The following is a 22,413-nucleotide window of genomic DNA, read 5'->3' on the forward strand; positions in this document are numbered from 1 at the left end:
ACCATATGGTTCTTGTTCTTTGCCTTGTTGATGTGATGAATTACATTAATTGTTTTCCTTATGTTGAACCATCCTTACATACCTGTTATGAATCCCACTTAAATACAGCTGAAAAATCTTTGCTGTCCTTGAAGTGTAAGCGAGATAAGCTTCATTCGCATAAAGATGTGACGCACATGCTTTAATTCTCTGGTTCTATGATATATGGCCCATATCCACAGAGTGATACCTGATTTTAATACACAACCTGATAATTATACACATATAGAGTTAGAGCCTGCTCATATAGCACTGTCCTTGTGTGCCGCTCAGTTGGAACTGACTCACGGCTGACCCTCCAGTGGGTTTTCAGAGGAGGTAAATGGCACAGGAGGAGAATGCCCATCCTTCTCCCTGGAGCAGCTGGTGGATTCAGACCACATACTGCGGGGTTGGCAGTAGAACTCCTTACCACTAGGGCACTGCTGGGAACACGAAGGCCAGTTGTCACCCCTTGCCTCAGCTGCAGTACCGGTGGACTACACATATAAAAATAACATTTGGAAAAAAAAATAACATTCGAGAACTGGAAACAACCCAAGTGTCCATCAACAAACGAATGGATAGAGAAGTTCTGGTATATTCACACAATGGAATACTATGCAGCACTGAAAAACAAGGAACTCATGAAATATTAATACAAAATGAATGGCCATGGAGGACATTATGCTGAGTGAAGTATCTCAGTCACAAAAGGACAAATATTGCATAGGGCCACTGTTGTAAAATGGGACTGACATCAAGGTTGAGGGAAGACAGAGAAGGAGGGGAGGAATGATGTCTACTGCATTAAAACAGATGAGGGAGAGAACGGTTTAAAAGGGACATATAAATGGGTATTCTTGTCTTTATAGAAGTCCAGAGTGAAGGCTGCATAGTGGAGTGGACTGGGGTTGGGGGGAGGAATTGCATAATAATGAAGGAGTTTTTCTTTTTCTTTTCAAGGAGAAGAGTGAATTTGGGGGGAGGAGGTAGGGAGAAAAGTGCAACAGTGAATGACTGGAAACCCTAACTCTCTCTAAACTTTCATTAAAATGAATGAAAAAAAGATTTACAGTCTTGGAAATGTGATGGAGGATCACTATAAATCAGAATCAAATAAAAAAACCCAACACTCGAAGGACAAACAGCTCAGTGGGAGATGACACCAAGAAAAAACGAAACAGAAAGCAGGGAGGGCAGGGCGTCTGTCTTTGGTGAACTTGGGGAAAATCACCTTTGAAAATAACGATAATAAAACAGGAAGTGTAAAGTCTACTTCTTAGCTGTGAAGACAACAGGAAACTGTGAGAAGTAATACAGGAAACGAGTCTGAACAGTGCTTGGCTCAGACTTGGCCCCATGTGGACCCAAGGGTGGAGTTCTAAAAAGATTAGATTAAGCATACCTGGGCAGAGAACTTCAGATTCAACAATAAAGAAAAGAATCACTTATATTTATAAGGCAATTTCAAGTTTACAAACCACTTGTGGTTCAGCAAATGGAAAATCTGTTCTAAGTAAACATTTCTCCCTGTCTTGATACTAAGCCTGTGAATACTATCGCAGGGCCCTAAGAGTCGTTATGAGTGGAAGCCGTTCTCAAAGTTCTACAATAAGGCATATAATTATCTAGGTCATTTATATTAGTGTCACTTCCCATTTTTCCTTTATTCTTTCAAATTGTGATCTGAGTGAAGAGTTTACAAAAATATACTGCTTTTGGGTTGGTTTTTTTCCCAATTAATCATTCATGTACAATTGGTTCCATAGCATCAATTACAATACCCAGTGTCTGATGGTCCATTCATTTCATATTGACTTTCCTTTCACCCATCTTAATAAATGTTTACTGTCTAGTAATTAATTTTCCATGCCCTTTTCCCTTCTTGGTAAGCATAACAGAGTCTGATGGCCAAAATTTGAACACAGGGTCGCTATGAGTCACAGGCAACTCGACAGCACATAACAACAACAAGAATAGAAACCACATAAAAATTCTTCCCCCCCACACCCAACCTCCAAATGCTTCCCATGATCCACTGCCCAGTTTTAGGGTGGTTATGATGCAAGAGTAAGAGGCCAGGTGCCAGTGGGTATAAAATCCGATAGTCTAGGGAACACACACTATTGGGAGAGGTTTACAACACGCCTTCAGCGTTAATGCTACACTTTCACTCTGATGGAAGTAAGTGACATTCACAACTAACTCTGGCTCGCTCTCAAGAGTTTTCATCTGCGTGGAAAAATACTCCATCTGCTTTCCTGATGCACTGCTCAACACTGTGCAACTAAAAAACAGGCAAGTTAATCGGTCCATTCCATGGTTAGTAAAATGGACGTTGAGAAGAAAGTAAAGTTGAGAAGAAAACGCATAGAAACTTTTAGTTGCTCTCAATTAATTTCTTATTAAGTTCACTGGGAGACACAGAATTTAAACCTTGAAACTGCCCTTTGCAAAGGGAGCTCTGGTGGGTTAGTGGTCAGGAGCTCCACTGTCTGACACATGGTTTGCATCAACCAGTTGCTCTGAGGAAGGACAGTAGGTAACCAACTCCTGTGCAATTTACAGCCTCTGAAAACCTTCGAGAGGTTCAGCTGTGGGTCAGTTTCAACTGGACGGTACTCAACAGTAACAGCCCTTTCTATATATTCTAGAATAAAACCTAGTAATGTAAATTCCAGAAGCTCTGGTGGCCTTGTGGCAAGAAGCTGCATTGCAATCCCAAAGGCAGGAAGTTCGAGGCCACCCGTTGCTCCACGGGAGAAGGATGGGCAATCTCCTCCCTTGTGATTAACTGGCTCTGAAAACCCGCTGGAGGGTCAGCAACGGGTTGGTCCTGACTCTATGGTACACAACAACAAACAAGGTAAATTTTGCCAGACTTACTAGTAAGTTTAGGATTCGTTCCTTTTGGATATAGTCGTTCCATTCAAATCTAGAACAGCATTAAAATATGTTTTTGCTTACTTATTTATGTAGTTGTTGTTAGAGGTGGCTGGTTAAAGTGCCTCAAGTCTTCTAAGATCATTTAGATAGTCACCCCGCACGGTATCTGTAAACTGTATTATTTCCAATACTGTACCACATAGGCTCTACAAAAAGTGCAATTTCACATGGTTCATGCAAATCATTTGACGTTTATGCAAATAATTTTCTTTTTTACTAAACTGACTCAGTGGTTCATAGCAACAACAAGGCCAGACTCACTCAGGTAAATACGGCTGCCTGAAGCTCGGATGACCGTTATTCACCTCGCCCTGGATGCGTATGGTATGAAAGGTGAGACAACTTTTTTGGTTAGACTTTACCCCTACGGTTTCAAGCAAGAAGTACATCATCTCAGGCAGAACTGATGCACTCTTAGAACTTGCTGACAGAAGACGACTTTTCACCCTCAATCACAGAAGTAACTGTTATTCATTATCTATTCTCACTGTACCACATGTGTGTGGAAACACACACAGCCTCCCACTTACACACTCATGTCATCTCTATATAAGCACAGTTCTTCATTTAAGAAAAGAAAGGTAACTATCACTGATTTTTAAAAAAAACAACAATCCAACATACATATTTATACTAAGACAACCACAGATTATGGATTCAAATGTAGCTTATTTTCTGAATACACTCCTATGAAGAACTGGTATTCCTCCCCTCTGAACCATGACTACTGTACAGTATTTGTTTTTACTTATTGTCTCCAATACTGGATTCCCCTTTCCACAGGAAAAATGTGAATACTCTGTCCAGAAGGTCTATTTTTAAAGCTGTCGGAATCCCTCTCTTCAAATAGCGTTCTGCAAATAGCTGAAGAGAGGACACACAGTAATTCCCTCATCTCATATCAAGATACAAGTGAGCTGGAAGACTATTTCTAAGTTAGTTCACCGGGTGCGGTTTTATTAGTAATAAAAATATTCTCAAAGAAACACCCAAGCTTCAAACCTGTGCCTGCTGAAATGACTTCAGCCGCTTCTTAAACCGTGACGGGAGGACAAAGTCGCAACCCCTTGCCAGGATGGCTAATTCTCCCCTCAAATCCGGGTCTCTCCGAAGAGACGTCTCCTTGATCATCATCTTTGCAAAACGGACATTGACTTAGAAACTGTCCAGTACTCTTCTGAAGAGAGTCCCGTTTAGGAAGCTGTCACTCTTGTCAGGTAGATATTGGTTGGGATTTTTTTTTTCTCCTTCTTATCTCCCTGACAACTTTAGTTCAAGCATTGTGCTCTGTTGTCAGCCCCCAGGGACCACAGTCCATACTTGTGCTGACATGTAGCTGGTTCTCAAATACAGCCTGTGGCTCCCGATTCCTGTGCATAATTTTCCCAAGTTGGAAGCACAGCCTGCGATGAGTTTGCCGCTCCCTGTAGGTAAATGGACGTCAACCGGACCTGTATGTGCTGAGAACACGGTGCCTCCTGGGATGGAAGGCACCACTACTCCAGCACCCGACTTAGAAACATTACAGCTGGTCCTAAAAATAGCAACTTCTCAGATAATCCTAACTTCTCCGACTGAGAACACTTGAGGTGTCAACCAAGACGAATGTCTTAGACTAGGAGAAAAAAAGTCATGCACAACATTCTTAGCTTTTGTTGTTTCCTATTTTCTTAGGGGTGGGGTGGCCAAGAGAGCAGGACCTGCTTCAAATCCACAACTTTTAAAGGACAATCCTGCTTTCTTCCTCTGTTTTCATTTGAGAAAGTTTAAAGATCATACTTTATTCACACAATCATTCACAGGCATTTTGTTTTATAACATTAACTGCCACTGATGAATGTAAGAATAGATTTGTATTTTTTAAAAAATTTATTTTATTATATTTTGTGTGTACCTTCAAATCAGATCTGACTGGTACAGGAGGAGATTGCCCCTCCTCCAGCAGAGAGCAACTGGTGGATTCGAACTGTGTACCTCTGGGATTGCAGTGCAGGTTCTTGCCTCTAGGCCACTAGAGCTCCCTTAGATTTGTATTTTTATGTAAAGGAAAATCAAATCTCCAAATCCACTGATATATATCTATCTGATTAAAAGAGATAGTATGAAGATTATGAAGAGATAAGTAAACTCACCCTCAAATGAGGATTTGTCTCAGATTTTAAAAACACAGAAATTCCCTATGACCCAGCTCAGCTATTCTACTACTAGGAATATACCCTGAGAAAATGAGAACTGAGGCACAAATGGAGATTTGTACATCAATGCTCATAGCAGCATTATCCACCATCGTAAGAACATGGAAACATCCCAAATGTCCAACCACAAACGCATGGATTGAGAAATGATGGTACATTCACACAATGGAATATTATTCAGCACACAGGAGCAATGATTTTGTAAATTATTACCTAACTTGGGAGGGACTGGAGAGCATTAGGCTGAGTGAACTAACTCAGTCCCACAAGGACAAATATTATATAAAACCATTACTGTAGAAAGAATATAAGGATCCAAGGGGGGTGGGGGGTGGAAGCAGAGGGATGAGGATGTGCGGGGCGGGGGGGAGATTGAGCATGAAGTTGTACACTTTGATGAGTGGGGATGGTGAGGGAAATTGGAAGAATATGTTCTTGAAAGCAATGTATTTGAATTTTGTAAATAAACTAATATATATATACACACACACACACCAGATGCTTCTTTTTCATTCTCTTCCAAAATAAAAAAAACACAACCAAACCCTTAGTTGCCACATTTCTTAAGTGCTTCAGGAGACATTTGAAATGTATAGTAAAAATTGATTAAAAGAATGGAATAACTAAAAACAATGAAATTTTAGATATGTGAAGTATCTGTACTTTATTTAGATATATGATGTTATCTCAGTAAAGATAACATTGGCCAAAATAATCTTTAAATCTTAAATTTAAAAAAAGACACAATTTAGCTTAACAGAGAGTTGGACAATGATTAGGGAGGATAGAAGGAGAATTGACGCCTTTGAGCTGTGGTGCTGGAGAAGAGTATTGAATGCATCATGGACTGCTAGGAGAATGAACGGATCCATCCTAGAGAGGTTTAAACCAGGCTACTCCTTGGAGGCAAGGATTCTGGGGCTTCGTCTGATATACTTTGGACATGTTGTGAGGAGAAACAGGTCCTTGGAGAGGGACATCATGCTTGGGAGGGTGGAGGGACAGCGCAGGAGGGGAAGACCCTCTATGAGGTGGATTGATTCAGTGACTGGAATAATCAGGATGAGAGTGTCAGAGACAGTGCGATTGGCACAGGACAGAGCAGGGTTTAGGACTGTTGTACATAGGGTCACTATGAGTCGCAAATGACTCCATGGCACATAACAACAGTGAGGAATGTCTTCCTTCAGCATCTTGTTCTTTTAAGAGCTATTTACCTGGGATCAAATCCACCTTGAGGGATTAGATAGGAACCTTGAGCGGGGTCAGTGAATTCATGTCAATGAGTAGGAACCAGTCAGAGAAGGGTGAGAACAGACACACAATTCAAGGAATGAAAACAATGTCACTACATTGTACATGTGGAGACTGTCAAACTGGTATATGTTTTGCAGTGCATAGTCTCAAAAATAACAAAAAGGGTACTATAAAAGTGGCTAAAACAAGGTTATAAAGGATAGCCAAATAGTGCTACCACAATATAGCTTAGATTTAGAAGACCCTTTATTCTTCTTTTAGAACTATTAAAGAAATAAGACCAGATTGGAAAATATTCTTTTGTTGTACCATAGATGGTTACGTCACTTCAAAGAGTTATTTACTATATCATGTTCAGTATTTATATTTTTATTTCATTTCCATTACTAAAAAGTGTAAACTCAACAGCATTACCAATGAAAGACTAAAATATTCTTTTACCAAATCTTTGTCTAATATAGTAGGAATTATTTTTGTTTTCCACAACTTAAGTAAGTCAGCTTTAGCCTGCATTTCCTTCTAAAACATGCTGGGCAACACTTTATAATGTACATCCAGGACTGAGTTATCTAAATCAATGATTTTTTTTTTTTTAAGTTACAGAATTTCTATTCAGGCAAAAATCTTATCTAGAAGCTCTTACCTGAAAAGAAACCGTGGGCTTCTCTTATTTTTCCAATTTCCTCTCAATGAGTTTACACATTTAACTCTTTGACCAAGTACTTTTCCCATGTATTTTTTTCTTATCTTCCTATCAATAACGCTGCTTTCCTTCCTCATTATTTATCTACAACGTCAAACGTCATAAAAAGTTTGCTCAATTAATTCAACCAGGTCTTCAGATTTAGGGTTTCAGGCTTATTCCATTAAACCACACGCCACATTGCAAGCACCCCCCAGCACTCACGTCCAGACCACTTCTTCCCAGTGTCAATCCTTGGCTCCAGGAAGGTCAGCCTCTTCATTAACCAAGCCTCTGTGACTTTTCACCCGTTCCTCTCCTCCGATTGCGGCTCTTACTGTGTGCTGCCAAGTGTACCATGACTACAGAACTGGCCCTGAAGAATACAGCAGAACTGTCTTATAGGGACTTATAAGACTGTAGTCTATGTGGAGCTCTGCTGTCTCTGTCTCCTGGAGAGAGGCTGGGGGGCGGGGGGTTCTGACCACTGGTTAGCAGTCCAGCCCTCAACCACGGACCACAATAGCTCCATATACTCTAAATCATCCTTCAAAGTCCAACTCACATTTTCACCTTATGCTCCAGGGAATGACTTCATTTGTTGTTGTTGTTATGTGTTGTCAAGTCACATGTAACTCATAGCGACCCTATGTACAACAGCCTTAAGCCCTGCTCTATTCCTTGCCAATCTCATGATCTCCAACACACCTATCCCCACTACCCAAGTGACTGAATCAATCCATCTCATTGATTGTCTTCTCCTGCGCTGTCCCTCCACCCTGTCAAGCATGATGTCTCTCTCCAAGAACTGGTCCCTCCCTGCAACATGTCCAAAGTATGTCAGATGGAGCTTCAGAATCCTTGCCTTCAAGGAGCAGCCTGGTATCACCCTCTCCAGGATGAACTTGTTTGTTCTCCTAGCAGTCTATGGTATAGTCAATACTCTTCTCCAGCACCACAGCTCAAAGGCATCAACTCTCCATCCCTAGTCATTGTCCAGCTCTCTGATGCATAGCAAGTAATTGTAAAGACCATGACCTATATCAGGTACAACTTAGTCTCCAGAATGACATTGTTGCTCTTCAGTACTTTGGAGAGGTCTCTTGACAGCAGACTTTCCCAATGTAATTAGTCTTTTAATTTCCTGGCCGCTGGTACCAAGAGTGTTGATTGCAGAGTCAAGTAAACTGAAGCTGTCAACAATCTCAATCTCTTCATCATCCATCATGATGCTGCCAATCGGCCCAGTGGTGAGAATCTTGGTTTTCTTGATGGTGAGCTTCAATCCACATTGAATGCTGCAGTCCTTGACCTTCTGCAGCAAGCGCTTCAGTTCCTCCTCAGTTTCAGCAAGTAGGGTTGTGTCATCTGCATAATGCAGATTGTTGATGAGTCTACCTCCAATTCTGATGCCACACTTCTCATAGAGGCCAGCCTCTCGGATAATCTGTTCTGCATACAGGTTGAAAAGGTATGGAGATAGGACACATCCTGGTGTACACCCTTCCCAATTTTGAACCACGCAGTGTTTCCTTGCTCTGTCCTGACGACTGTCTCCTGGTCCAAATATAGGTTTCACATAAGCACAATCAAGTGTTCTGAATACCACTGCTCTATGCTTATTATCACCCCATCTTTCCAAGTCCCCATTAAAGCTTCCCCATTACTTTACCCACTCCACCCACTAACTGCTGCTACCTTAGTGATTTTTACCCCTTCTCCTTTTGCTGCTCCCCTTCTCTCTTTTCCCTTCTGAACATTTACACACACACACACACACACACACACACACACACACACTCAAGTTATCTACCTATTATCAAAATGGTGGTCTTATGCAATATTTGTCCTTATATGACTGAGCTATTTCACTCAGCAAAATGCTCCCCAGGCTCTCCCAAATTCTTTTTTTCTTCCTTCTCTTTTTTCTTCCCTTTTATTTTAAGTTAAGGATTTCTCATTACAGAGCATAAGACTCTAATTTTGGTCTGCAATATGGCAGACACCTAAAGTTAGAAAGAATGCTGGATTTCCAATCCATAGTTTGCTCAGTGGCTTCGTTGGTACTTTGTTGATATGTGTGTGTGTGTGTCTATGTATGAAAATAAATTTTCCAGTAATTTTAGATGAAGGCTGCATTCACAGATGTTAAAACAGAAGGCTGGAATCTATAGTCAAGGTCCCAGATGATAATGAGCATTATGTAGCCAATCTGGCAGCTGATGGGACCCAGGCTACCTGGATCACAGTATGGCCTCAAAGTAAACAGGTCAACACCAGAGTCTCCCAAAAGCAGGTCCTTGGGAGGGTACGCTAGAAGTCGCTAAATCCAGGTTAATTATTGCCTGCTGGTAATGTCAAAGAAAATGGGAGAAGTGTAACTCAAAGCTCTACATCTGACTCAATTCTTGGGAACCTGGAAGACCGTGCAAGGCAGTGGTATACCTGACACTGTAATCAGTTTACAAAGGTAATTTATCTAATGCTTAAAGATAGTTACATAAGAAGAGATGTTTCAGTGGCTCAAGCCTGGTTATACTAGAGAGTTTTTAAATGAAAAAAAAATTGTTGTTGTTGTTGTTGTTATGTGCCGTCGAGTCGTTTGCGACTCATAGCGACCCTATATACAACAGCCCTAAACCCTGCTCTATCCTGTGCCAATCGCATTGCCTCTGACACACCCATCCTGATCACCCCAGTGACTGAATCAATCCACCTCATAGAGGGTCTTCCCCTCCTGCGCTGTCCCTCTTCCCAGCATGATGTCCCTCTCTAAAGACCTGTCTCTCCTTACAACATGCGCAAAGTATGTCAGGCGAAGCCCCAGAATCCTTGCCTCCAAAGAGCAGCCTGGTATAACCCTCTCTACAATGAATCTGTTTGTTTTCCTGGCAGTCCATGGTACATTCAATACTCTTCTCCAGCACCACAGCTCAAAGGCGTCAATTCTCCTTCTATCCTCCCTAGTCATTGTCCAACTCTCTGATGCATAACAAGTGATTGCAAAAACCATGGCCTGTATCAGGCGCACTTTAGTCTCCAGAGAGACACTGTTGCTCTTGAGTACTTTAGAGAGGTCCCTAACCGCAGACTTTCCCATCGCAATACGTTTTTTTATTTCCTGGCTACTGGTGCCAAGAGTGTTGACCGTGGAGCCGAGCAAACGGAAGCTGTGAACAATCTCAATCTCTTCGCCATCCATCCTGATGCTACCAATTGGTCCAGTGGTGAGAATCTTTGTCTTCTTGACATTGAGCCTCAGTCCATACTGAAGGCTGCAGTCCTTGACCCTCTGTAGTAAGTGCATGAGGTCCTCCTCAGTTTCAGCGAGCAAAAGTTGTGTCATCTGCATAACGCAGATTGTTGATAGATCGTCCACCAATCCTAACGCCACGCTTCTCCTCATAGAGCCTAGCCTCTAAGATAATGTTTAATATTTAAACTGAGATAACAAAATACAAACAAAAAGTTCTTACAAAACTGACAATTACTAACAATTATGTTTTGTTGTTAGGTGCCATCGAGGTGGTTATGGCTCAGAGTAACCCTACAAACAACCGATCTAAACTCTGTCCTATCCTGTGCTATCATCAACATCTCAGAGGTGCTCAAACCCACAGCTGTAGTCGGCGTGTCAATTCAATGTGTTGAGGGTCTTCTTCCTTCTCTGATCCTCTACTTTATACACCATGATGTTTCCCTCTGCCCCCCAAAAGACTGGCTCCTCTGACAAAACTACCAAATTATGTGAGACCCAGTTTCACTGTCCTTGTCTCTAAGGAGATTTCTGGTTGTACTTCCTCCAATACAGCTTTTTTTTTTTTTTTTTAACTTTTGCAGGCTGGAGAAAACTGGTACTAGTTTTCTAACTTTGTTTTTTTTTTCTATAATTATATTTTATTAATTTTCATAAACATTTACAGAGATTTTGGGCTTCCACTCATTCATTGTTGCACTATTCTCTCTACCCTCCTCCCAGTTTGTTCCAACACAGCTTTGTTCTCGTGGTATTCCATGTGATATTCGAACTCCTCTCCAGCACAACTCAAAGGCATCAAGAATTCTTCGGTCTTCCTTATGCATTGTCCAACTTTCAGACACGGCGAAAGCAACTGAAAAGACCATGTCTTGGACCTGGTACACCTTAGTTTTAAAACGGACATCCTTGCTCTTCAACACTTTAAAGAAATCCTTGACAGCAGATTTCCCCAAAGCAGCATGTCTTTTTGATATGTTGACTGTTACTACCATGGATGTTGACTGCAGATCCAAGTCAAAGGAAATCGATGGCAACTTCCATTTTTCCCCTCTAGCTGTCATGATGCATTGTGACCCAAGAGTGAAAATTTTCCTTTTCTGCATGTTCAGATGTAACCCATATTGAAGGCTCTAGTCGTTGATCTTCTTCAGTAAGTGTTTTGTGTCTTCTTCGCTACTGTAAAAAACTTGTGCCCATTGCAATCTGTAGACTCTTGTTGAGTCTTCTTTTAACCCTGAAGGGATTCTTCTCCATAGAGTGCAGCTTCTTACAGAATGAACAGGTATGGAGAAAGGACAGAACCCTGATGCACTCCTTTCCTGATTTTTAAATCAGGCAGTAAGTATTTCCTAGTTCTATTTAGACAATTGCTTCATTGTCTGTGTATAGGTTTTGTGTACTGGTTTCCAAGTGTTGTGGGCTTTCTATTTTTTTCCCCTCAGTATTTTCTCCAATTTGTTATGATCACACAGTCAAATGACTTTGCACAGCCAATAAGACACAAGCAAACACCATTTTGCTATTCTCTGCTTTCAGCCAAATCTGACACTAGCAATAAGATCTCTTGTGCCAGAGCCTCTTCTAAATGCAGCTTGAATTTCTGGAAGTTCCCTGTTGATCTACTATTCCAGCCACTTAAAAGTAGTCTTCAGCAAGATTTCACTTGAATATTAATGACATTGTTCAATAATTTTGACATTCTATTGAATAATCTTTTTTTTTTTAAAAAAAGAACATATATGGATCTCTTTCAGTCAACTGACCAGATAGTTGTCTTAAAATTTTTTGGCAAACACACATAGACATTCTTCTGATATTCTTTATATTCAGCCAGGATCCATCTGACATTAACAATCATATCCCTGTTGCCACAAAAAAATATGCAGCAAATATGGCAACATGTTATGATTCGAAAAAAACTAAGTAGTAGATAAAAAATAATGTTTATATAATGATACTTTTCTCAGTGTTAGGTATAATTTGTTTATGATCCAGAGAGTCAAATGGTTTTGCATAGTCAAGAAAACATCTTCCTAGTATTCTCTGCTTTTGCCCAAGATCCATCTGATATCAGCAATGATATCCCTAGTTCCATAGCCTCTTCTGAAAGCAGGGAAGTTCCCTGTCGGTGCACTGGTCTAATTATTTAAAAATTCTCTTCATAACCGATATGATTCAAATAGGTTTCCAAACTGTTTCCCCACCAATCAGGTTCAAGCAAGGCTCCAAACTGCCTCCCTGAGCTATGGCTAACCAATTGAAAGTAGGCTAGTACCCAAACTACTATAGATAGCCAATCACAGCACGTATGGTTAGACAAAGAAGTAACAGGTATAAAAGGAGAAGCATGCGCCAGTTTGGGGCTCTCGGGTGGATGCTGCTGTGTCAGCACGCGGGAGCCCGGGTTCAAACTCGAAATAAACTTTGTTAATTTGGCAAAAAAAAATTTATCTTCAGCAACACTTTACTTGCATGTGATATTCATTATTGTTCAATAATTTCCATATTTTGTTGGATCACTTTTTTTTAATAGGAATAAATGGATCTCTTCCAATCAGTTGACCGGGTAGTTGCTTTTCAAATTTCACAGCAAAGGTTAGTGAGCACATCTAGGGCTGCATCTGTTTGTTGAAATATATCAGTTGGCATTCCATCAGTTCACCGAGTTTTATTTTTGGCAATGCCTTCAGTGCAGCTTGAATTTCTTCCTTTTGTGTTATGATTCTTGATCATATCCTACATCTTGAAATTGCGCAGAGCTGACCAGTCCTTTTTGGTACAGAGATTCTGTGTATTCCTTCCACCTTATTTTGATGCATTGTCAATGCAGATCTACACATAGATAACAGCTGTCTCAACACTGCAGAGTTCAAAGTCAGGAAGGGTTGTATCCTTTCTCTCTATCTATTCAATCTGTATGTTATTGTTGTTGTTGTGTATTGTAGAGTTGGAAGTGACCCATAGCTGACCCTCTGGTGGGTTTTCAGAAGTAGTTAATTCGCCCATCCTCCGGCAAAGCAGGTGGTGTCCTCGAACCGAGTGTCTTCAAGTTTGCAGCACAGCTTCTTGCCACTAGGCCATGAGTGAACAAATAGTTTGAGAATTCAAACTAGATGAAGAAGAATGCGGCATTAAGATTGGAAGAAGACTCATCCACAAACTTGAGCAAAACCTGCAGAAAGTGAAGGCTTGAAGCACTTACTAAGATGAAGACTATGGTCTTGAATACAGATCACCTCTTCACATCAAGTAAGCAAAACTCTTCACCATTGGTCCACCAGGTAACATTATGACTGACACAGGTTGTCAATAATTTTACGTCAATCCACAACCAGCACTCATAGAGTAGCGGTCAAGAACTCAGAAGATGCATTGCATTGTGGAAATCTGAGTCAAGGTTTTCACGTGTTAAAGAGCAACAGTGTCAGTTTAAATACAACAACGTCAGGATGACAAGTTGTGCCTGATCGAAGCCATACTCTCTTTTTTTAAAAAAATTATTTTATACTGGTTTACTTACAAAGTTCACACACATTGTTTTTCACACCAAATCTTTCCCATTTCCTTTATTCACCCCTCCCTCTACCCATCAAATTGTATGACCCTATGTTACCCCCTGCCCATCCTCTCCTCTCTGCTCCTACCCCCTCCCCCTTGGATTTTCATACACATTTTACTGAATTATTTTTCTACAAGAATGGTCTTCTACAGTATTTGTCCTTATGGGACTGCGTTCATTCACTTGGCATAATGCTCTCGGGTCTCTCCCAAGTTAGGTAGTGATTTTCAAAATCATTGCTCCTGCGTGCTGCCTAGTATTCCATAATGTGAATGTATGCGTCTGAAAATTGGACATGAATAAGGAGGACGACAGAAAAAGAAATATCTTTGAATTGTAGCACTGGTGACAAGTACAGAATATATCACAGACTGCCAAAAGCACAAACAAGCCTGTCCTGGAGGAATTGCAGCCAGGGTGCTCCTCAGAGGCGAGGCTGGTGGGACTTCACCTCACACACCCTGGGCATGCCGTCAGGAAGGACCAGTCGTGGGAAAGATGGCCCGCTGGGCAAGGAGGAGACGCACTGAAGGGGAGGAAGTCCCTCAACAAGACGGACTGGCGCAGTAACTCACAAGGGCTCAAGCATGCTGGAGAGCACGAGATTATGCAGGACGGGGCATAGCTCAGATCTGTTCATTGTAGAGTTGACTGGAAGGCCACTGGGAGCTCTGGTGGCCTAAAAGTAAGAAACTGTGCTGTAATTCCAAAGCTGTGTGGTTCGAATCCACCAACCACCCTGTGGGAGAAGGATGGGTCATCTCGTCCCATGTGATCTAATGCCTCCGGGAATGTGCTAGTGGTTCAGCTAAGGGTTGGTTCTGACTTGATGGCACAAAATGATGAATGACGGCGGGCCATAACAACAACAACTACAACTACTACAACAACAACAACAACAACTACAACAACAACTACAACTACAACAACAACTCTTCTATTTGTTTAAAATAGGTCTCAACAAACTTCAGCCTGAGTCAATTCTGGACACTGCCTGTATCTGTGAACTTTGGAGCTAGGAATGATTTTATATTTTTAAAGAACTGGTAATAACAACAAAGAAAGAAGATAATGTGGGAGAGAACTTATGTAGTTCTTGAGACCTAAAATATTTATTATGTGGCGTTTCACAGAAAAAAATATGCTAAGCTGGGCTTAATATTTCATAAGATTAAAAGAAAGAGAGAGACATAGTTGAATAAACACCAAATTAAGGAAGAATGATTTTGTCCTTTTGAATGAAGTGACTCTCTGAATTTTGACTTACCTGTTTCTCTACTCTGGTCTTTCATGAATTACTCTGAAAACTCGTATCAAGAAGAAATCTCATCAAGTGATTATACTATGGTACTTGTTTAAAAGACTGACAGGAGGCAGTCTTTTCAGAAGATTTTTTTGTGTGTGTGTGTGCCTTCTATGCAGTGGATATGGGTTTTCTTTCTGGCCAACATACCTCATGTGCAGCTACCACCAGTCTTTTTACCCTTCCATTTATTGTTTCTTAAAATAACTTTATTTTTTATTTCTTGGATGTTTCTACCTTGTTTTGGGGTGTTGTGTGTGTGTGTGTGTGTGTGTGTGTGTGTGTCTGTGTGTTTTGTTTTGTTTTTTAATTTCAGGTCACACTTGCCTGAAACCTAGAACTCTTAGAGTCTGGTGCAGTACTTTCAGGTGACTCTAGGGAGCGCTGGTGCATAGTGAACAGAGAGGTGTGCTGGAGGTTTGAATGCAGCAGAAGTCAGTTCTGACTCAGTGGCTATGTAGAGGGGGAGAGAGAGAATGAGGAAGAGAGGAAGGGGCGGCGGAGAGAAAGAGAGAGGGAAAGCGGTGGTGGGAGAGGCTGAGAGGGGTGGGGAGGGAATTTTGAGGAAGGTGACATGTTGTCTGTCGTGGTGGTGTATCGTGGAACTGACCCAGAGCTGACCCTCAGGCAGCTTGTCAACCCCACTGGACGAGACTGCCCACTGTGCCTTCGGAATTGTAGCACAGCTTCTTGTGATTAGATTATCAGAGCTCCCGAAGGTGGCAAAGTGCATAATATACCAGGTTGCTGACACTAAGTTTGTAGGTTCGAATCCACAGTGGATAAGCAGTCTACTCCTATAAAGATTTACATCCTCAGAAACCTGATGAAGTTGGAACCCAGTCGATAGCAGTGAGTTTGTTTTTTTGGTACCTTGGTGACTGTGGTGGTGCAGAGGTCTTGTTAATGAGCTAAGATCTGGGGACAGAGGAGAGGCATCATGTGGGACTTACTCTTGGCTTTAGATTCACATTTTCTGTTTTTTTATTGCAGTCCATCTCTCTGAGAAAATTTTCATGCTCATTTTTCACAGAAGAGAATGGCGGAAAAGTTAAATAAAATTCCTAACACCATACAACAGTAAGGGTTTTGAAGGAGATGTCTGAACAAGTCAAAGAAGAGATTTAAAAAATGAAAACGAATGGGCAGAGATTATTATGGGGAAGCTTGTGAGATAATATATCTAAATTACTTAACACACCTTAGTGAAAATAAATGGCAGCTCTTATTAAGTTATCATAGTTCTGACATTGCTAGATAGGTATTTTATTTCCTTTTCAAAGTAACAGACACATCAGTATTACCTCTGTGCATGAAAATAACATTTGTTCTTTATCTGTAGTTCTCTCAGCACTTTAAAAATAATCTTTTTATAATTAATTCCCACAGTAGCTCTCCCTAACATTAGCCCAAGCTGGTAAAAATATTCAACATTTTAAAATCAACATAAAGAGATTTCAAGAACTATTCAGTTAATGAGGATATCTAGACCCAAATCATCATTGAATAACCTTAAGTATTAAACTGAATATTTTAAAACTTGATGTTGCTACTAATTAAAATATATACACAGCAAAACAACAGCCACGAGAAACATCAGGTAAAGATTATTCATCTGATCGCAGTGAACACTGTTCCCTTGTTCAAATAGTAACTTTAATGAGAAAGCTAAGATAATAAGTAAGCTACTTAACTTGGCCACATTATTGATCATGTTTAACATTTAACTGGCTTTCTAAAAATTACCATGAAATATTTAAGCTACGGTGAGATGACTGCTGTGATAGACAAGTGTCAGGAAGTGTGCAGGACAGAACAGGGTTCAGAACTTTCATTCATAGGTTCACTGTCCGTAGTACTTGACTCACTGGCACCTAACAGCAACATTTAAGGTATATGGGATGTTTAAATAATAACTGGGATTATGCATTCACCACTGAGATTATAAAACTTTTAAGACTAGCATTAAAATCTCTATGTTCCCTTCCTTTCCTCAGCTGCCTATCTCTCTCCTCTTGAGTTCTAACTATTGTTCCGAACATGCTATTATTTAGTGTGTCTATGCATTTGTGCTGTTGGAGAAGAGTATTGAATATACCATGGACTGCTAAGAAAACTAACAGGTTCATCCTGCAAAGGGTGAAACCAGGCTGATTCTGAAGCTTCATCTGAACTACTTTGGTCATGCTGCAAGGAGGGACCGGTCCTTGGAGAGGGATGTCATGCTTGGGAGGGTGGAGGGACGGCGCAGGAGGGGAAGACCCTCTATGACGTGGACTGATTCAGTGACTGGGGTAATGAGGCTGGGCTATGTGCTCTTTATCTGTTTTCTGCTCTGGGGTGGTGAGGGGCTGTGCTATTCTCACTCTCTCTGTTTCTCTCAGAGAGACGTCCACAGACCTGTGCCTCCATGTCCAATTTTCTAGTCTCAAGTATATCAGGAGTGAAAAAGGACTCAACGGCAATAGGTTGGTTTTGTGTATGCATGTGATTCTTATTAATTTTTTTTATTCTTATTAATTTAACCACATAGATGAGACAAGTCAGACTAAGTAAGTTCCCTTTTGTCACCCAGCTTCCAGAAGATGAAAACAGAGGAAGTGAGAGGGCAGAGTAGTTGAAACCAGTCTGCTTAGCACTAAAAACCTTTCCTTTTTACTGAACAGATTGAGTTCATTCCTAGGACAGAACAGGAACTTTAGTAGAACATAAAACAACAATAATAATTTTGGTTTATAAATATTACAAAAAGTTGAAAAAAATTCTTCTGAGATAGCTCAAGACTCATGACCGCTTTTTGGGGGCTGTGTCTTACCTTGATCACCTCTGGGGTCTGTTGAATTAAAACCATTGAAGTGGTCTCCTGGGCTTTATCGTCCGCCGGACTTCTACAGATGGGCAGATTGGCCTGGGAAGGAGTTGTTAAGGTCTCCTGCAGAATCTGCATCATCTCCTTTTCCTGTGATAGACTCCCTCTGCCCGATCTGCAGTCAACGAGCTCTTGAGCAAAGTCTTCAATACTTTCCAGAATCCGCAGAAGAAGGGCTCGGTCCTCTTCCTCTATTTTGTGTCCATTGGTTTCAATGATCCTTGTTAGACAGGAAGGTGAGACTTTTTCTGAAGGTGAAGAGACTTTGGTTTTAGCCTCAAGATCCACGGGGATCTGACCAGTCAATTGACTGTGATTATTCTGAAAAGTGGAGTTTTCATTCTTAGCAAACGGCTCCCTTAGAGAGGTCTCCATTTTTTGAGAGAAAGATTCCAAATCCATTAACAATTTATCGATCTCTTCCTGACTGCTAGGATTCATAAAATCTCCATGGCCTCCCTTTCCACCCTCTGGAACTTTTGTCTTAAAGTCTTCCTCAGGTGGTTTAACAACTGGCTTCTCAAATATCTTCCCAGCAGCATTTTGCACTGAGGTTGGGCATTTTTGAAAATGAGTGTCCTGGTCGGATAGTTCTGCTCTACCTTGATTTACCTTTAACGACTCCTGACCGGGCCCATTCTTTGTCTTTTGTTGTTCTTTGCCAAAGGCTTTCTTTCCACTTGATTCTTCGTCAATATAGAGAGTGTCGATTAAGTCACCAGAAGAGACATTCTCTAAATTGTTGATGGTTAGTGACTGTGATTGGAGCTGGACGGGTTTGTGAGCTCTGGGATCACTTCCCTCTAAGTTACACGAGGAATTGGTGGAGTTGTTCGGAATGTACTTTACATCGTCCGTTTTCCTTGAATTGTGCTTGTCGTGTTGCAGTTCAATCATCTGAAGAGGTCCAGGGTCTGAGAGCTGAACAATGTCCTCATATTTAGGGGGCTGCTCAGTGCCAAATATCGGGGAGAAGTGAGTGAGCTGTAAACTAGGCATATTGCTCATCAATTCTGTTAAGTCGAGAGCCTCGTTTTGCCCAGAATGTACAAATTCAAATGGTAACTTTTTCAGATAGGATGCTAGTCTGGTCATGACATTCATATAGACCGTTTCAGAGGTAGAAGTTCCATCGGGACTACTTCCTTCACTGATGCTACTCCCTGACTTCTTCTTGATGCACTTCTTGATAATGTCTGTGCACGTTTTCAGATCCTCAGAACATTTCAGCAAAATATCTAAACACATCTTTATGTCCGTCCCGGAAGAAAAGCTGTCTAGTTTATGTTTTTCCAAAATCTGGGTGACCAGGTCTTCTTCAGAGAAGGTGTGGAGAAGCATGGAAGTCAGGTTCAGATCAAGGGAGTGTCTATGAGACAAAGGCTTTTCCTCCAGGGAGGAACTCCGGAGCAAGCCGAAGGATGGGGAGTTTCCATAATTGTTGTAATGTCCACAGGGCAAGTCAAAGTCAACTGACCTCCTATTAAATGAGTCAGACTTCACCTTCCTTCCCTTTTTATAAGCTGCATGATTGGAGTTTCGGAGCTTCTCAAGGGAAAATTCTTTTATTTTCCCACTGGCAAAACTGATGGCTTCCCCTGCGATGTCCTTTAAGTTAGAGGTGTTCTGAAGGGCGGCACCTTTCTTGACCTTGGACACGCCTGTGAGGGCGTGATGGAGATCATTGCCTTCAGCAGAGGACAGCCCATTTTCATGGGGTAGAAACAGAGCGTCCAGGTCCACGTCCTTGAAGCGAGGCACAGGGATTTGCAGGAGGTCTGCGCACACACTGTGATGCACCACGATGCAGTCAACCCCGTGTGCGAAGGTGTGGCAGGTTCCACTGCAGTAATGGATGGCTTGCTCGAAACGACGGTCTATCACCACGCTGCTGTAGTGGTTCACGGTGCTAACCACAAGTCTGTAAGTGGCTGCCATAGTATCAAATCCACTGAGCAGAATCTTCTAGAACTCCAGTTTCAAGTACACTTCCCAATTGACAAGTAACTGGAAAAAAAATATGTCTCTGGCTGCAGTGTTTAGTGGACACTTGTACTTAAAATGACTCTTCTCAGAAAGGAAAACCATCTACATTTGAGGTTGGGTAACTGCCAGGATACAGTAGCTGCTGCACATGTGTTTATCTGAGCAAGTACAATAATTTAAGGTAGAATATCAACTGTGCTTTTTTGTCTTACAGAGAAATGTCATGAGGTGACAGGGTTATTCTTGTGAGAGACTGTCATTGTTCCGGTCTTCAGTGATTCAACAAAGCAGAGACTGATGGTCATGGATTTGCTGTCATAAATCTTAGCTGGTAATAGTAAAGTACTCTGTTAATGGAGTCCTCCAAAAATTTGAATGATCCATGTTTGTTTGTTTGTTTTCTGTGACCGAATGAGAAACCTACAGTAAGAAAAGAAAAGAATTAGAGAAAATATTTCTTATACTCAACAAATTCAAATGATACCGTTCAGTTGGAAGCAACTCTAGCAGAACTGCAAGGCTACAGACCCGTCTTTCTCCTCAGTAGCTGCTGGTGGCATCGAACTGCTGGAGACGTGTGGGCTCTGAAGGAGGAGCACACCTCCTCATGGACTCCTTACCGACTCCACCACCAGAGCCACTCTTTCTTATTCTGAGGAGACCTTTAGTTCCTCTTCTTCTGCATCTCCTATTGGTCTAACTCATTGGATTCATGTTCAAGCCTTTCAACAACTATTTCTATCTCCGTACGCCCTTTATTTTGTTTTCCCCGCCTCACCTTTAGCTTCCATGAACCTTGTTCTCCTAAAGATTGTCACACACAGGGTCTGTTCTTGATTCTACAGCTTCATTTACACTTGGGAATCATTCTCCTATCATCAACTTTTCCTTTACTCTATGCGGAAGTACAATCTTCATTAAAGCTTGGGATTTCATCCTCCCAGATCCTGTCCCATCTGGATAATATTCTTTCTCTTCATCAAGTGAACAGAATTTGCTTAACTGTCCTCTTGCTTTCTGAAAATTTTTCTCTGGTAAAAAAACCCGTCTGCTATATTGTAATATGTTGGACATGCTGCTAGGAGAGAGAAAGGGATATTATAGTTGGAAAGGGACAGCATTCTTAGAAAGAAGAAAGAGGAAGACTCTGAACAAGGTGGACTGACACACTGACTGCAACCACAGACTTGAGGGTGTCAGAGAGCATGATGGAACAGGACAGGTCAGGGTTCAGATCTGTTGTTCATAGGGTCACTATGGGTCATACTTGACTGCACTTAACAACAAGTGGCTTTAAAAAAATGTTTTCTCATTTCCTTTACTCAAACATGTACTAAGTGTCCACCATGTACCAGGCACCGTTCCAGGCAGAGACTAAAACTAAGCCCCTGTACTATGAGCTCAGGACCTAGTCAGGCAAAGGGAAATATCATCTATGTAAACAGCTCTCAGAAATCATGTAGGTAAACAGTTCTCAGAAGGTGTTAGGAAGAAAATCAAAACAGCATAAGGATTTCTGGGAGATGCGAGGATGCTGTTTTATAAAGAGTAGTTCAGAGGGTGGAGGGACAGCGTAGGAGAGGAAGAGCCCGGATGAGATGGATTGACACTGTAACTGGGGCCATGTGGCTAAGCGTGTCAGGGTCAGTGAGACTGGCTCAGGATAGGGCAGGGTTCGGAACTGTTGTACACAGGGTCACTATGAGTCACAGGCGACTCAATGGCACACAACAACAACAACAACAACAACAACATTCCAGAGATCTCAGGAATAACAGAGCAGAGACCTAAAATAAGACAGGAAGCAGTTTAAGGAGGTGTTCTGGGGTAAAATTTTATCAGCTAGGTAGTCCGGTATCTTGGGGTTAAAATGTTATCAGGTAGATTAAGTGCAAAGGAGGTTACAGCACACTTGATTCAGCAGAAGACTGACAAGGAAGTTAAAGAGATGAGAGTGTGAAAGCAAGAGGGACCTTGGAGAAGACAGTTCTGAAAGGAAGGAGGGAGTCTAACTCACGCAGGGCCTGTGATGAATCTGGCTTTTACTCTGAGCAAGCTGGGAAAGAACTGATGGACGCAGAGCAGAGAAACGGCATCAACAGCCTTACACTTTAAAATGATGACTCTGATTGCTGTATTCAGAGGAGACCAGATGAAAAGTATAAAAACAAAGTCTGCAATAATCCAGCTCAGAAGCTTGGACTTCTTCTTTGGTGAACTATCTATTCAAGTCCCTTGCCTTTGCTCATGGAGGTCTTAGAGACTTAGTGAACCCAGATAGAATTTAATTCATAAAGAACATTTTCTTGTCATAAAATATCTATTTCCTTAAAATA

General features: G+C 41.4%; 1 protein-coding gene across 2 annotated transcripts in view; it reads right to left on the reverse strand.

Annotated features, from left to right (window-relative positions):
* PPP2R3A (protein phosphatase 2, regulatory subunit B'', alpha) overlaps positions 1–20,029 on the reverse strand; it is a 129,267-nt gene extending 109,238 nt beyond the window's left edge. Inside the window, exon 1 of one of the 2 annotated variants that reach the window (XM_006883367.1) lies at positions 18,038–20,029. In XM_006883367.1, the coding sequence (XP_006883429.1) occupies positions 18,038–20,029 (1,992 nt within the window). Of the gene's footprint in view, positions 1–3,969; positions 4,102–18,037 lie in introns of those variants that run through there. The other variant, XM_006883368.1, reaches the window with a different exon arrangement.
* Between the last annotated feature and the right edge of the window lie 2,384 nt (positions 20,030–22,413).

The sequence above is a fragment of the Elephantulus edwardii genome, unplaced genomic scaffold (assembly GCF_000299155.1).
Source record: "Elephantulus edwardii isolate Elephantulus edwardi_28Jun2011 unplaced genomic scaffold, EleEdw1.0 scaffold00027, whole genome shotgun sequence".
Taxonomy (NCBI): domain Eukaryota; kingdom Metazoa; phylum Chordata; class Mammalia; order Macroscelidea; family Macroscelididae; genus Elephantulus; species Elephantulus edwardii.